The following is an 18,392-nucleotide window of genomic DNA, read 5'->3' on the forward strand; positions in this document are numbered from 1 at the left end:
TGCACAGGATATCATCAAAGACATAGGACTAAGCAGAGGTAAACATGCCACCACTCCACTACCTGCGGGACTGAAGTTATCCACAGAAACAGGGGCTGAACTTGTTGAACCTTCCAAGTATAGAAGGCTCGTAGGAAGGCTATTATATCTAGCCTTCACTAGACCAGATTTGTGCTATGCTGTGCAGCAATTAAGCCAGTATCTTTAGCATCCCTATGAAAGCCACTGGAATGCTGCAACTCATGTCGTTAGCTATTTGAAGGGACTGCCTCTACAGGTTTGTATTTTCCTTCTAATACTGATTTCTCACTTCGTGTCTTTTGTGATGCAGATTGGGCTGCATGCCATCTAACAAGAAAGTCACTAAGCGGGTTCTGCATTTTCATTGGGCATACTCCTGTATCCTGGAAAACTAAAAGGCAAACTACAGTGGCAAGATCGTCAGCTGAAGCTGAGTACTGGAGCATGGCAACCACCACATGTGAGGTGACATGGTTGGTTTACCTCTTGAAAAGTTTGGACATCCAAGTGAAACTCCCTATACCATTTTGCTGCGACAACAAGGCGGCGTTGCACATAACCGCGAACCCGGTGTTTCACGAAAGAACAAAACACCTCGAGATAGACTGTCACGTAGTTCGGAACAAGTTTAAGGAAGGTATCATAATGCCAACTTATGTGGCCTCTAAACAACAGGTGGCAGACCTATTCACGAAACCTTTACCTAGCAATTTGTTCATGCATCTCAGGTCCAAGCTGTCCTTGGTGAATCTTAGTCCAAGTTCAGCTTGCGAGGGGGTGATGAAATTCAGCAATTCAGGTGAGCAGTTCAGGTGAAAGAGGACAGAGCAACATTGCGTGTTGTTTCTGATAGAAGTGTTCCTTTCTTTGTGTTGTAGTCGTGTTTTAGTGATTACGTTTCTGTTTTAGTTATTTTGCAACTTAGTGGTTGTTAGTTTAGTTATATCCAATAGTGTATATATACACTGTTCCGTTTTCTTCTTGTGAATAAGTCCGAACTATTCTGATAATTCCCAAGAAATACAAAAGCTCTGTTTTCTTTTCCTACTCATGTCTGCAATTCAGTTTCTCAACATTACTTCAAGCTATATTTTTGTAAATTTATGTTACTGAATATAAGGTATATTCATAATCACAATTATAACCGAAAATCATGAAAAAAGTTACAATTTTTATCCCAAATTATAAGATAATTTGCAAGGTTAAAACAAAATTTTCAGAAATCTATAGTAAATTTCAGTCCCTTATGTACGGAACGTCTAGTGTAACTTTATAAGTCATGTTCTTAGTTGATTAAACAAACGAAAGCATATATGGCTGTAATTTACTCATGAAAAAGTATGATTTTTCATAACGATTAGTAACTATTGTTAAAAAAGCATTACTAATATTAATTAAACACGGTTGAGCAACTATTAACCATTGTCTGTAAGTGACGCAAAAATATTTTCTACAGCTAAACATTCTGAAAAATATTTTGGCTGTAAACAAAATTATAGAGATCAACGTTGATTAATCGTGGACAAAATTTAAGTTTTTCGATTTTATTTGACCTGTGATAGATAGTATTAATTTATTATGATTTGAATAATCAATCTTTTCTAGTGTTACTTCTTGGTGTTTCGTAAATCCAGTACTATATATAAATTAATAAATAAATTTAATTTACTAACTATTCTATATAAGTCGAAATTCGTTTATACTTTGACAAAATTAGAATCCAAATATTCGTTCACAAGGCTAGTACCAAATCTAAAAAATTCTAAATTTAGTACCTAAAGTTCTACAATTTGGTTATTAAAAGATGATATATAATTGGGACAATAAATAGGTACTAGAAAATTAGGAAAGTTAACCATCTTTTGTTCCTATTATGGGATAGAAAAGTAATGCCACTTCTCGATCAACTTTGAAAATTTTGACAAATTTTGATATCGCATTAAAAATATATCAGACTAAATTGTTGTTCTAATAAATTACAGAATTAAAATATCAAATTGTCGCAATTATAAAAAGTATGTATTTAAACTAAAAATAACCTATTTTTGTTCCTACTATAGGACGGGAAAAAAAATATACATAATGTTTGATTTTATTTTTAACTTGTTTTGGGGTGTTTTGTGGAGATAGAGAGAGAAAAATAAAGATAAATAAAAATAAGTTAGAGATAGTGTGTATGTTTAGATTTGTTTTTGGAGATAATATAAAATAAGTATGGTATGTTTGATGTTGGATAGTGGGGAGACAAAAAGTACAGTTAATTATCAAATCATGTCTCTTTAGAGATAGTGTGTATGTCTCTTTTATATATATTTATATATATGTATAAAAATATATATAATTAATTTAGTTGTGAGTGGATTAAGATAAATATTATTTTCTAATTATATATGTATGGAAATGAAAAACAATAATTTATGTAAATACACTTTTAAAAATAATTAAATGCACTCTAATAATGGATTAACAATATTTTTTGTTAGTTATTCTATTCGAGGTGATAAATTCAAATACATTATTCAAATAATGTAATATATGAATTAACCGCGTAGAATAGTTATATTATTTTATATTTTTTAAATTTTTTAATTATTCCAATGATGTAGAAAATATTATGTATAAAATATTAAGTGGTTAAAATAAAATGTATTTGTATTTAAAAATCAAATACTTTTAAACAAGACAAAAATATGACTAAATAAGCAATGCAAAACATTGCTTCGATTTTGAGCCATCTCAAACCGAAGCCAAACATTCCGAGCATTTAGCTTGTACAGTACATCATTTTGCAAAAAAGAAAATTGACCAAAAATATGAATACTGGTAGCACATAATATACCTAGATGAACTAGTAAAATATGATTGAAAGAAATATATGTTTGGAAGCAATTAAATATGAATTATTTACATTATTTTGGTATCCAATTAAATATATTTGGAAGCAATTAAAGAATTATTTATTTTATTTTATATAGGTCACAACCTTATACCATTTATAATGATTACATATGTATATAGCTGAATTTCGCAATAGCATAATTAAATTCTTAAGAGTTCTGTATATGTTGGAAAATTGGCCTAGGATCAAATTCGATAGGCCCAAGCTCACAACCCCAACCCGCCACCTAGAAGGTCTATCCCGATCCACCCATTACTTGACTCGGTTCCCATTTTTAGATGACTGAAACCCTTCGCATTCTTATTATTTTTCCTTGGCCGAATTTATTAACCCTCCTTATTCTTTCCTCTTTCTCGATTTTTTCCTGCATCATCAATGGTTTCTCCCTATTTATTCACTACCTTCAGGAAGAAAAAGAAGAGAGAAACAAGTGAGGAACAAATAAAAGAGATAGGTAAACTTGAGTGGTTCGATGGTATCTTGGTGGTCGTGTGTGTGCCTTGGTGGCGTGGGTTAACCTTGGTGGCTGTCGTCCCTTGGTGGGTTTGAGCAACTGGTGGTTGGGTTGCCAGCCTTTGTGCTTGTGGGCTTTCCCATCGGATCTGGCTCATTTAGCCGAAATTATTTATCATATTTGTTTTTTTCATTGTTCCTATTAATATGTAATCATTGTTACATTGGTTTGTATTATGCTATAATAATTGTATTTTTTTGTGGGCTCACTTTGGGATAAATTCCCAACAGTATCTTAATTGCATGATATATTTAATTAACGGTTGGTCTTGTAAATAATTGTAATAATAATTTATTTTACGTTATGGATGAGAAGCGTAAATTATCTATCAAAATAGAGTAAAATAATTAACACGATTGAAGAAAAATTATCAAAATAACTTTAATATTTAAAGTATATATTTAATTGAAAGAAAATTTGTTGTAATTTACACTGCACTATTTATATGACCCGAATGAAGATTGAAACTTCATAAATTAGTAAATAATTAGTACATGACGATAGAATATTTCTCGAGATTTGAGAGATATTCACATAATTAATTTTATTAATTTACTTGGTATCTAAGTTTTACTTATGGCTTCAAAATATGTATTTTGAGACCATATTTCATGTATTTGGAAAAATTAAAGTTTCAAATTTTCTTGAGTGCCCCAACTCACCATAGCCCAAGAAGACTTGACTTAAGATTTTTCAGAATTGTAAACATTGAGTTGGATCGAAAAATACATTAATTATTGCGACTCATACTGCATACAATCATCGTACTATATACCTGAAGTACACATTACAAAAAATAATGCTAATAGATAATTTAATAATATATTTACTTACTAATTAGCTCGGTGTTGATTTTAATATTATTTTTTAATTAATTAGTAAGTCGTTTTTTTGTAGTGATATTTGAAGAAAGTAAGGTGTATTTAACTCTATTTCATAAACTAGATATATAAATGTCTGAGTTGTATTTTTTAGAAATATTGTACATAAATAAATGTCTATTTAATTAAAAATTAAATTTGGACAAGGATTTAATTGAGCTTATAATAATTAAATAGTTGATTTTTATAACTAAAGATATGGAGGTCAAAATAATACAAAAATATTATTTTATTCAAACACGTCTTATAAATGAGAACTTCAAGAAGTGTAAATGCGATTTATTCGATATCAGTTTAAGGTAATTACACTTTACCCCCTTAGCTGTACTTTAAGTCTCGTTCACCCCTAAACTAATATATGTAATATATCCTCTTGATATAATTATTTGGACAAAAATACCCCTTATACATGCTATACATATTTATACATCCATCATAAGTTTTAAATATTTTGTAAATTAATTTAATATCAGATTATTTATACAAGAAAAAGAGATATTCTTAATTGAAATATAGAAAAAGTAATTAATAACTTGAGCATTATATTTTAAATTAAAAATAAATTAGTATGATATATACCAGATAAATACTAATAAGCCGAATTTATTTAATTCATTTGAACTGAAAATGAGGGTTGGCTTTTCTTGACAATTGGATAAATATATTGGATTAACTTAGATAAAAGATATGAGTAAATACACTTTTATTCTAATTTTTTTGTAAAATATATATGTATATACATATTTATATATGACACATATGACTTAAAAGGAGACCAACCTAAGAAAAAATAAAGAACCTGAAACTTCCCACATTAATCCAATAACCCATGAAGGAGGTAGGAGCCAAGATGCTCACAGACATAGCCCAAAGATATGGCCCAATAAGGTGACTGGCCCAAGGCCAATGCTTAGACATCTCGTCACGTGCCATACTCCTAGCTCGCCAAGTGTACCCCCTAATCATGTAGTCAAGGGGAGGACCCGTCAAAATTTTGGACTCCTTAACCAGGAAGACTCTCTGGTGAGCAGGAATTCTCACCAGTAAAGGACACTCTTAACAACTAGAAGTCCGTACAGATGAAAAATCTCCCCCAACTCGAATATAGGTCTTCAAAAAGTAGACCTAACAGTAGATAAGAACAAATCAAGACTTATCCAAACAACCTTCACCCTCTCTATCCCGAGATTAAGGGAAACCTGAAGACTCCCATTGCAGGAAGGCACTCCTCTATAAATACAGGTTTGGTCTCCAAGCGGGAGACACCTTCTAAACTCTGAAATATTACTGTCAATTTTTACTTTGCGCTCCAATTTCACTTTTAACATCAGTTCTCTCACAGATTTGATAATCATATCTTGATTTCTCATTATAATTTACTTTTGCAATTATTTTCTCTTAAATTCGATACTAACTTGAGCATCAAAGTGTTAATGTGTTGTTTTACAGGTTCTGTTTCTCAAGTCCTTTTACTTGTTGGCCTGAGTCCATAACCAAGGTCCAAATTTATTGGACCCGTGCTATTCTCGCAGGCATCAATATCAAAAAACCAAGATGTAATTATTCATCTTTATCTAAAAATGTTTAGATTGTGTAGTTGATAGTTTAAATTTTTCAAAAGTTAGTAATATCATTTTACATTCGAGATTTTTGTGTATTGATCTTACTCATATATTACTTAATCTTTGGTCTTTGAAGTTTCAACTAGTTTAGTTGCTAATAACTTTTTTTGTTAAAATTAAAAACTTATTTTTTTAGTTGAGGAATATTTTATATTGAATTTAGATGAAAAAATAAGAAAATATTTGTGCTTTTTTGAATATATATACATAATTATTTATAAGGATAATTTTGTCCAAAAATTTAGTCCCAAAAAATTAAGTGTTAATATTACTAATTTAGTGGAATAAATAAAACGTATAAACCCTGTTTTTAATTGAGTAGTCAAACTTGTTAAAAAAGTGGTCACATAAGATACTAAAATTAATGTCTAAATTACAAAAACACCATGAGCAGAGTTAATGCCACACAATCTTTGTACGGCAAATAATATAAAATCTGCTGTGTTATGTGAAATTAGTTAAAAAAAAAAATCGTTTTAAAAATAAGCAAAAAAAAAAAACTATTGAAACCCCCTTTATTTATTTTCTATATGCAAAAATGCAACTTTTTTTTTTTATATTTGTTCTCAACTCTTTTAACTTATGATGACTTAAAATACCCCCCTTTGTCTTATTTGAATCTTTTTTTTTAAGATTGTATTTTGAGATTTTTTAGGTTACTAGTTTTAAATATTTTGATAAATTATTTATTAATTAACTATATTCATTAAACATCAAAATATCTAAAATGTATAGAAAAAGTTAAAAGATACAATTTACATTCACAAATTACTAGACCAAAGTTAATATACTAAAATTCACCTTTTAAATTTAAATATTTATGTACATATAAATATATGTTAATTATAAAAACAATGTATTATTAACTAAATTAAAATATTATTAATTATGCAAAAAATATTAATTAAATATTAAAGTACCAAAAAGTTATATCACACTTAAGTTATATCATTTATTATAAATAATGTTTATATTAAAATTATTATTATATGAATTTAAAAAGTACTTCTTTGTATTATTTTATATTTTAAAATAAATTATTTTTATTTAATTTATTAAAAAATTAAAAACAAAATTATTTTTCCCTCTTCTATTTTTCTTTTTTTTGTTCCTTCTTCCCATCATTCTCCCTGCCGGCCATCACGCTCTGCGTGATGGCGATCGGCCAAAGCCGTAGCACATAATTACTCAGAGTCCAAAGGGGAGAGGGCGTCACATCAAGGCGTCGTGCCTAGAGAAGTGGGCGATGGCCATTCAAAATGGGGTGATGACCTTGCAGCGCCTCCTTCAGACGTGGACAACCACGATTGAGAGTTTGGGCAGTGCATCACCGTAGCAGACAGAGGCACGATGACGGGCACTTATTTATAATGTATATATATTATATTTATAAATGGTGTATGCATATATATAATTGTACATGTAAAAATTAATAATATTATATTTTAAAATTATTTGAAATCTGAATTCTTTTATTTTTAAATTGTTAAAAATGATGGCTATTATAACAAGAATATAACAGATAACTCAGTACAAATTTTAACACTGTCAAACTCAATAAACGAAAAGTGCATAATTTCTAGAAAGAAACGCGGGAGTTGCTTATTTCTAAAGCATAAAAAAATATTTCACTCAAACAACTATCGATGTAACTAAAGCTGCAACAATTAAGTCATAATACAAGGAACTAAAATTAGATTTTCCTTTTCCGTTTAAATTTGGCACTGACCTTAAAATTAGGTTTTATTGCAGTTTTAGTCTTATAAACAATTATTGGACATTTTGAACTTATAATTTATCTGAATTTAAATTTAGTCTTCTATGTTTTTAATTTTCCCAATTTCAGGACAAAATGTACTGGTCAATTTTCATTACTTACGGCCAGTTTAGATAATTCAGTCAGTTTTATCCTAAAATTGTAAAAATTAAAAACATAAAAAAAATGTCAAAAAGCTACAATTACGGAACCAAAAAAGGTATTTAAATCCTACAAACTATTTAAGCCATAGTTTTGGACGAAAAATATAATTTTCCCGAACATCATATATGGATCAGCAATATTATGGCGGATATTTTCTAGATTTTTATGCTGCTGAACCAGTGAATTACCCTTACCCTCCAAATATAAATTAAGCTCTTCCTCTCTTTCTTTCAGTACTTTCAACTGCCAAAGAAAAATGGATGAGCTTGCAGTTGCAGCTCTAACAGTCATTTCTATTCTAGTCTCTGTTTTCTAGTACTCGTGGATGTTCAAAACATCAAAAGAAGGAACAACTCCATATCCCCCAGGGCCCAGGGGCCTGCCAATTCTTGGTACCTACCATTTTTTGCACGTCAATTTGTATCACTAATTCACGGAACTCGCTAAAAAATACGGCCCTATCTACAAGCTCCGGCTGGGTAGCAAACTTTGAATGGTAACTAGCTCCCCAATTCTGATAAAGGAGGTGGTTAGTGATCAAGACACAATTTTCGCGAATCGGGACCCTTCCGTTGCAGCAGTAGCCGCCACCGATGGGCTACACATCTTCTGGGGGCCTTATGGGCCTTACTGGCGAGACATGCGAAAACTATTCATGCGCTAGATGCTAATCACCAACAATCTCCAGGCTTCCTACATGCTGAGGAAAGAGGAGGTGGCAAAGGTGCTTAGGGATGTGAGTAAGAAGATCGACAAGCCTATTGAAACCGGTGAAATGGTTTTCTTGACTGAGCTCAATGTGATACTGAGCTTGCTCTAGGGTGGGACGATAGATCTGGAGATGTGTGATAGGCTGGGAGCAGAGTTTCGGTATAAGGTAGCAAAACTCGTGGATTTGTTGGGAAAGCCTAATGTTTCTGATTATTTTCAGGTTCTGGCCAAGTTTAACGTTCAGGGAATTGAAAATGAAATGAGCGTTGTTGTGCCTGGTGTGGAGGAAATTCTTGATTCTATTATAGATGAGCGAATCAAGATGATAGCGGCCGAGGGGGGAATCGAGTGCTGAAAGGGGAAAGAACCTTTTGGGGATTCTTTTGGAGTTGAAGGAGCAAGAAGTCGAAGAAGGATCATTATTTGGGCTGACCCAAATAAAGGCCCTTTTGATGGTAATTTCTCGACTTCTCCAACATTTCATTTTCTTGCTGAGAGACATGCTTCTGTTTTCCTTTTCTGATCCCCCAAATTTGGACTTATTTTCTGTTCTAGGGCTAAGTGAAAAATGCTTTCGAATGAAGAAAACTTCTAACCAAACTCGATTTGGTCGGACCTAAACTAATTATACGACAAATACAATATACTTATCGTATGATTGGTATACAATTCAAAAAAAGAGACCAATCACATCATGAGTATATCATACTTGCTCTGTGAGTGGTTAGATTCGGCTAAATTTGGTTTGAGTAAGAATTTGCAATCTCCTCGAAAAGGAAAATTCTTGCCCGAACTAAGTTTAGGCGAATGAAACCAATTAAAAAGCAAGTGTATCACACTTGCCATGTGGTTGGTCACTTTTCCTGAACTGAACACTAATCATACGACAAGTGTATTGTATTTGCCATATGATTGGTTTAATTTGGCCGAGCCGAATCCGGATTAGAATTTCGAAAATTGGGCATGACAAGTAGAATTTGTCTGGATCTACTTGGATTAAAATAGAAAGTTCAATTGTAGAAACATTTAAAACTTCTAAATTAACTTAACAAAATTTATCCACAAACAGGACATTGTCGTAGGTGGGACCGACACCACAGCGACAATAGTGGAGTGGCTGATGGCCGAGCTTCTACAAAACCCCGACATAATGAAAAAGGTGCAAGAAGAACTAACAGATGTCATAGGGGAGAACAACGTCGCGGAAGAATTCCACATAACAAACTACACTATCTGGATGCAGTCATGAAGGAAACCTTCCGCCTTCACCCTCCACTTCCACTCCTCGTCCCTAGGTTTCCCAGCCAATCCTGCGTAGTTGGCGGATACATGATTCCAAAGCACTCAGAAGTCTTCTTGAACATGTGGTCGATTTCCGTGGATCAACAAGTTTGGGAAAATCCTTTTGAATTTTGGTCTGACAGATTTCTATAGCACACTGAAAATTTTGATTACATGGAGAACAATGTTCAATATCTTCCATTTAGATCAGGTAGAAGGGTGTGTCCCGGTCTCCCTCTAGGTGAGAAAATGGTGATGTATTTGCTTGCTACACTCCTTCACTCATTCAAAGGGCAGTTGTTGGAAGGCGAAACTGTAGACATTTCGGAGAAATTTGGGATCGTCATGAGGAAGAAAACACCATTGTTTGCTATTCTATATCGGAGGTTCTAAAACTCTATTTAATATAGTTTTCACAGTCTTCTTTCAGTAAAATCACAATGATATGGTTATATCATTTCGCTCACAACCACGTCAACAGGCAGCGTCCTCACATTCCACAAGTTTCTAGATTTGACATTTCAGCTGCCAAAGAAAAATGGATGGGCTCGCAGTTGTAGCTCTAACAGTCATTTCTGTTCTAGCCTCAATCTTCTGGTGCACGTGGAAATTCAAGAAATCAAATGAAGGAATAGTTCCATATCCACCAGGGCCTAGGGGCCTGCTAGTTCTTGGGTAACTACCATTTTTGCACGTCAACTTGCATCACCAATTCACGGAACTTGCTAAAAAATACAGCCCTATCTACAAGCTCCAGCTGGGTAGAAAACTTTGCATGGTAATAAGCTCCCCATCTCTGATAAAGGAGGTGGTTTGGGATCAAGACACCCTATCGACCCTACTGGCGTGACATGCAAAAACTATTCGTGCGCTAGATGCTAAGTAACAACAATCTCCAGGCTTCCTACGTGTTATGGAAGGAGGAAGTGCAAAGGTGGTCAGAGATGTGAGTAAGAAGATAGGAAAGCCCATTGAAATTGGTGAAATGGTTTTCCTGACTGAGTTCAATATGATACTGAGCTTGCTCTGGGGTGGGACGATCGATGCGGAGACGCGTAATAGACTTGGAGCTGAGTTTCGGGATAAGGTATCAAAACTCATGGATTTATTGGGAAAGCCTAATGTTTCTGATTATTTTCCGATTCTGGCCAAGTTTGATGTTTAGGGAATTGAGAAAAAAATGAGGGCTGTTGTGCATGGCGTGGAGGAAATTCTTGATTCTGTTATTGATGAGTGAATAAAAATGATAGCGGCCGAGGGGAAAGAATCAAGTGCTGAAAGGGGAAAGGACTTTTTGGGAATTCTTTTGGATCTGAAGGAGCAGAAAGTTGGAGAGGGATCATTATTTGGGCCGACTAAAATAAAGGCCATCTTCATGGTAACTTCTCTAAGATTTCATTTTCTCCCTTAGGAATAGACATGTTTATGGTTCTATTTTTCTTTTTTGTTCCCCCAAATTTAAACTTATTTTCTGTTCTGGGGATAAGTGAAAAATTCGAATTTGCAGTCTCCGTAGAAATTATGCCGTTTTAGTCATAATAGAGGATAAACTAAGATAAGGTTTTCTTTTTCCCTTCAATACATATTCGGGAAAATTGGGCATGACATGTTGAATTTACCAGGACCTCATCTGGATTAAAATGGAAAGTTTAATTGCAGAAACACTTAAAACCTCTAAGCTAACTCAAGAAAAATTCTCCACAAACAGGACATTGTCGTCGGCGGGACCATCACCACAGCAACAATAGTAGAGTGGGTGATGGCTGAGCTTCTGCACAACCCCGACATAATGAAAAAGGTGCAAGAAAAACTAACAGATGTTATAGGGGAGAACAACGTCATAGAAGAATTCCACATAACCAAACTACACTATCTGGATGCAGTCGTGAAGAAAACCTTTCGCCTTCACCCTCCACTTCCACTCCACATCCCCAGGTTTCCCAGCCAATCTTGGCGTAGTTGGCGGATACATGATTGCAAAGCACTCACAAGTCTTCTTGAACATGTGGGCAATTTCCATGGATCCATAAATTTCGGAAAATCCTTTTGAATTTCGGCCTGATAGGTTTTAGAAAAACAATGGAAATTTTGATTACATGGGGAACAATGTTCAATATCTTCCATTTGGATCAGGTAGAAGGGTTTGTCCGGATCTCCCTCTGGGTGAGAAAATGGTGATGTATTTGCTTGCTAAACTCCTTCACTCGTTTGAATGGTGGCTGCCAGAGCGTGAAACTGTTGACCTATCGGAGAAATTTGGGATCGTAATGAGGAAGAAAATACCATTGTTTGCTATTCCATATCATAGGTTCTAATACTCTATTCACTATAGTTTTCATAGTCTTTTTCAGTAAAAGCAATAATTATATGATTATATTAATGTTTTAATAAATTGATCAAGTGAACAATATAGTTAATTCAATAATGCTTGAATATAATTAAAAATTATAAATAAATTATAATAAACTCATACAAAAATACTCATAAATCAAGAAATATTTACACATATTGATAAAACTTGAACGCATAGTTTCTAGCTTCTTCAAAAACTCAACCATAATCACTATTGTTAAGACATTATTTATTGGTTTAAAAAAGCTATTGAAAATAACATTGTGGCACGAACTTATCTACAATATAAAGAGCGCGAGCATGAAACAGCAGACGACTACTTTGTTTCTACGTTTTGGTCTTTTTGATACCATATGTTGCAAAGATTGTCGAAATAAATCATGCATTTCTTGCGATTTTGGTATTTATATTCTTTATGATTTTCAGCGTTGCAAAAGAGGTCCTGTAATATTTTTATATTTCGTAACTTTAGTCCTTCTAGTTTCGGATTTTGCAAAAATTGCTGAAATAAATCATGTATATCACATCATTTTATTTTTAATTTTTTGCCCATATTGGTAAAACTGAACCAATCAGAACAAGAGCCCCAATTTAAATGAAACTTGTAAAGCATACGTGATTTATTCCGACCATTTTTGCAAAATTCAGCATTGGAAGGACCATAATACAAAATATCAAAAAGTTACAGGACCCTTTTGTAATTCTAGAAAAATAACGGATGAAAGTACCAAATCTAAAAATATATTAATTAATCTCTATATTTTTAATTTTAACTATAATTTGAATTGAATGTTGATAAAAACCAAAAATATTATAATAATTATAGAACATTAAGTTGCGATTACAAAAATAAAATATAGATTACTTTATATAAAGGTATGTATTTCATCAAAATAATATAAAATAAATCTCTATGATCAAATGAAGATATCTAGATCTTTTATCAATTACCATGCATATATGTTAAATTCAACACCAAGAAATGAGGCATAATTAAAAATGAGCATGCAAACTCAAGATGAAATCAAATTATTTCAAATATTTCCACCAACTATTTAATTAATAACGTTCTTAACTATAAAGATACGTATGGAACCCCAGAAAATATTCAATATAAAAAATACATTTATATGAAAATTTGAATTTTACTATAGTCAAGAAATTAAAATTTAACTAAAGAAATGAAGAAGTATTAGTTAGGTACCATCCTAGAGATAATAAAATTAAATGTATTAGCTATAGGGGTAGATATATAATTATAACCTAAAATGTGTACTTTCCAATTTAGGTTATTTAAAAATAATTATAGCCGCAACGTAGATCGATAATTAATGGAGGTTTATCTATATATCCTTACATTTAAAAATAGGTGGTCATCTGGCTCACAACTAGGGGTGTGCAAAAAAACCAAAAACCGGCCGAACCGAACCGAAACCGAAAATTCGGTTCGAACCGAAAACCGAACCGAATTTTCGGTTCGGTTTTCGGTTTTTTAAAAAAGAAAAATTCGGTTTTCGGTTCGGTTTTTTAGTCACCAATTCGGTAACCGAACCGAACCGAAAACCGAAATTTTGTAAATAATAAAAAAATATATATTTTTTATACATATAAAAATTATATAATTATATATATATATTATAATATTAATATTATATAATTTATATTAGTAAAACTAAAGAAAAGTGTACCATTTCTAGATATTGAATATTAACATATTGAAGTTGTTCTACACTTGTGACTTATACTATTAAATTAGAATTTAATTTTGGTATTTTGGTATTTGTATTTTTGGATAAAAGTGCAACATTATCACAATTTCGACTTAAAATATCAAAATATATTATTTTAAAAAATAAAAAATAAAAAGACGGTTTTTTTCGGTTTTAAAACCGAAAAAACCGAACTTCCGTTCGGTTTTAACCGAACCGAACCGGTACCAACCGGTTCGGTTTTCGGTTTTCCAAATGGCCGAACCGAATTTTCGGTTAACCGAAAAATCGGTTCGGTTCGGTTCGATTAACCGAAATGGACACCCCTACTCACAACCACTAGTGATAGTAACTGAGTCCAATTTTTTCGACTCGGACCCGTTTTGAATGTGACGGATTTGGTACTTATATTATTAAGTTCGAGGTGCATTTGGGTCCTAAATTATTGGGCCCGATCGGGTCTGGGGCGGGTTACAGATTTTGAACCGAATTTTATAATTAATCTCTACTTTTTTATTATTTATTTATTCATATGTAATATATTATTAATTGAAAATTATAATATTAAAGGTACATTTTTACATAATTTGCATATATCTTACTCTATATATAAAATAATTAAATGTATTATTTGTAGTGTATAATTTAGTTTAGATAAAACTGTGTTAATTTAAATTGGATATTACTTATTGTGAACTTAAAACATTAGATAGTGTTTTGTTTATATTATATAATTCATTTTAGACTAAAATCTATGTTAAATTACTAAATTTTAAATAGTATTACTCAAATAAAAAACAAAAATTTAGATTTTGTCTTATACAATTAATTTGATATTGAAAACTATGTTAAAGTACTTAAATCTAAACTAATGTTACTTATTGAAAAAAAAAATATTAGTTGAATATATTTTTTGTATTATATAATTCATTTTAGGTTAAAAAAACTATGTTAAATTATTAAATTTAAATTGATATTATTTAATTAAAAAGTAAAAATTTAAATCGAACGAAACGGGGCGAATTTGGTGCAGCAGGGAAATCTAGGGCCTGGTTTTTGAGGGGAAAGGGCGAGGTGGACGGGTATAGGATTTTATGAAGCTGGGCGGGTATGGGGTCCGGGCAAACCCACCCCGAACCCGCCTTGTTGCCATCACTAGCAACCACATTGATAGGCAGTGTCCTTACAATCTGTAAGTTTCTAGTTTTGATATTAATACTACGTAAATGTATTTTAATAAAATATTATAATTAAATTAAGTAATTATTGTATAAAATAATATTTTAATTAAATAATTATTATAAAAAATAATATTTTATTATTAATAAATATAATATATATATATATTAATGTGAGAGAAGGATAAAAATGTCAAAAAAGGTACTTTCACAGGAAAATCGCAGTCAAAGCACGTGTGACCTTATTTTTGTACGGAGGGGGTTCTTTTAACTTTATTTTATATTATAGGGGAGGTATTTGATACTTTAATTTTCATAGGGATTTTTTTAACATTCTTATTATTACAGGGGGTCTTTGAATTTTTCCCGTAATAATTATGGTAGATATTTTCTAGATCTCTATGCTACTGAACTAGTGAATTACTCTTATCAACCAAATATAAGTTAAGCTCTTTCTCCATTAATTTTTTTCCAATACTTTCAGCTACCAAAGAACAATGGATGGGTTCTCAGTTGTAGCTCTAACAGTCATTTCTATTCTAGCCTCAGTCTTCTGGTGCTCGTGGAAATTCAAGAAATCAAAAGAAGGAACAGCTCCATATCCACCAGGGCCCAGGGGCCTGCCAATTCTTGGGTACCTACCATTTCTGCACGTCAACTTGCATCACCAATTCACGGAACTCGCTAAAAAATACGGCCCTATCTACAAGCTCCAGCTGGGTAGCAAACTTTGCATGGTAATAAGCTCCCCAGCTCTGATAAAGGAGGTGGTTCGGGATCAAGACACGATTTTCGCGAATCGGGACCCCCCGGTTGCAGCAATAGCTGCCACCGGTGGGCTAGGCATCTTGTGGGCGCCCTATGGACCCTACTGGCGTGACATGCGAAAACTATTTGTGCGTCAGATGCTAAGTAACAACAATCTCCAGGCTTCCTACGTGCTAAGGAAGGAGGAAGTGGCAAAGGTGGTCAGGGATGTGAGTAAGAAGATAGGCAAACCTATTGAAATTGGTGAAATGGTTTTCATAACTGAGCTCAATGTGATACTGAGCTTGCTCTGGGGTGGGACGATCGATGCTGAGATGCGTGATAGACTGGGAGCTGAGTTTCGGGATAAGGTATCAAAACTTGTGGATTTGTTGGGAAAGCCTAATGTTTCTGATTATTTTCCAGTTCTGGCCAAGTTTGATGTTCAGGGAATTGAGAAAAAAATGAGGGCTGTTGTGCCTGGCGTGGAGGAAATTCTTGATTCTGTTATTGATGAGCGAATGAAGATGATAGCGGCCGAGGGGGGAAAATCAAGTGCTGGAAGGGCAAAGGACTTTCTGGGAATTCTTTTGGATCTGAAGGAGCAGAAAGTTGGAGAGGGATCATCATTTGGGCTTACTCAAATAAAGGCCATCTTGATGGTAATTTCTCAACTTCCCTAACATTTCATTTCTCCCTTAGAAATAGACATGTTTATTGTCTGTTTTTCTTTACTGTTCCCCCAATGTGGACTTATTTTCTGTTCTGGGGATAAGTGAAAAATTCAAATTTGCAGTCTCCGTAGAAATTATGCCGTTTTAGTCATAATAGAGGATAAACTAGGATAAGGTTTTGTTTTTTCCTTCAATACATATTTGGGAAAATTGGGCATGACATGTTGAATTTACCTGAATCTCATCTGGATTAAAATGGAAAGTTCAATTGCAGAAACACTTAAAACTTCTAAGCTAACTCAAAAAAAATTCTCCTCAAATAGGACATTGTCCTTGGCGGGACCGACACCACAGCAACAATAGTAGAGTGGGTGATGGCTGAGCTTCTGCACAACCCCGACATAATGAAAAAGGTGCAAGAAGAACTAACAGATGTCATAGGGGAGAACAACGCCGCAGAAGAATTCCACATAACCAAACTACACTATCTGGATGCAGTCGTGAAGGAAACCTTTCGCCTTCACCCTCCACTTCCACTCCTCATCCCCAGGTTTCCCAGCCAATCTTGCGTAGTTGGCGGATACATGATTCCAAAGCACTCACAAGTTTTCTTGAACATGTGGGCGATTTCCATGGATCCACAAATTTGGGAAAATCCTTCTGAATTTCGACCTGACAGGTTTCTGAAAAAAAATGGAAATTTTGATTATATGGGGAGCAATGTTCAGTATCTTCCATTTGGATCAGGTAGAAGGGTTTGTCCGGCTCTCCCTCTGGGTGAGAAAATGGTGATGTATTTGCTTGCTACACTCCTTCACACGTTTGAATGGTGCCTGCCGGAGCGCGAAACTGTTGATGTTTCGGAGAAATTTGGAATCGTAATGAGGAAGAAGACACCATTGTTTGCTATTCCATATAATAGGTTCTAATACTCTATTCACTATAGTTTTCATAGTCTTTTTCAGTAAAAGCAATAATTATATGATTATATTAGTATTTTGATAAATTGATCAATTGAACAATATAGTTAATTCAATAATGCGTGAATATAATTAAAAATTATAAATAAATTATAATAAACTCACACAAAAATACTCATAAATTAAGATATATTTACACATATTGATAAAACTTGAACGCATAGTTTCTAGCTTATTCACAAAACTCAACCAAAATCACTATTGTTAAGACATTATTTATTGGTTTCACACAGCTATTGAAAATAACATTGTGACACGAACTTATCTACAATATAAAGAGGGTAAGCATGAAACAGCAGACGACTACTTTTTCTACGTTTTGGTCTTTTTGATACCATATGTTGCAAAAATTGTCGAAATAAATCATGCATTTCTTGCGATTTTGGTATTTATATTCTTTATCATTTTTAGCGTTGCAAAAGAGGTCCTATAACATTTTTATATTTCGTAACTTTAGTCCTTCTAGTTTCGGATTTTGCAAAAATTGTTGAAATAAATCATGTATATCACATCATTTTATTTTTAATTTTTTGCCCATATTGGTAAAACTGAACCAATCAGAACAAGAGCCCCAATTTAAATGAAACTTGTAAAGCATACGTGATTTATTCCGACCAATTTTGCAAAATCCAGCATCGGAAGGACCACAATGCAAAATATCAAAAAGTTACAGGACCCTTTTGTAATTCTAGAAAAATAAAGGATAAAAGTACTAAATCTTAAAATATATTAATTAATCTCTATATTTTAAATTTTAACTATAATTTGAATTGAATATTGATAAAAACCAAAAATATTATAATAATTATAGAACATTAAGTTGCGACTACAAAAATAAAATATAGATTACTTTATATAGAACATGGTTGTTATTTCATATGCTTGATAAAGGTATGTACTTC

The 18,392-nt window shown here is 32.8% G+C and overlaps 1 protein-coding gene and 2 pseudogenes across 1 annotated transcript; all 3 read left to right on the forward strand.

The window, feature by feature from the left end:
- The first annotated feature begins 8,114 nt into the window (after positions 1–8,114).
- LOC105156368 (labd-13Z-ene-9,15,16-triol synthase, chloroplastic-like) lies at positions 8,115–10,243 on the forward strand (annotated as a pseudogene).
- A 145-nt stretch (positions 10,244–10,388) lies between these two features.
- LOC105156379 (cytochrome P450 76C2-like) lies at positions 10,389–12,165 on the forward strand (annotated as a pseudogene).
- A 3,418-nt stretch (positions 12,166–15,583) lies between these two features.
- Positions 15,584–17,518, forward strand: LOC105156386 (labd-13Z-ene-9,15,16-triol synthase, chloroplastic). Its single transcript, XM_011072506.2, has 2 exons — positions 15,584–16,498; positions 16,834–17,518. Exons 1-2 carry the CDS (start codon positions 15,587–15,589, stop codon positions 17,437–17,439), a joined length of 1,518 nt encoding a protein of 505 aa, XP_011070808.1. The 5' UTR covers positions 15,584–15,586; the 3' UTR covers positions 17,440–17,518.
- Positions 17,519–18,392: the final 874 nt, after the last annotated feature.

This window comes from Sesamum indicum, linkage group LG1 (assembly GCF_026168435.1).
Source record: "Sesamum indicum cultivar Baizhima isolate 11 linkage group LG1, ASM2616843v1, whole genome shotgun sequence".
NCBI classification, from domain to species: domain Eukaryota; kingdom Viridiplantae; phylum Streptophyta; class Magnoliopsida; order Lamiales; family Pedaliaceae; genus Sesamum; species Sesamum indicum.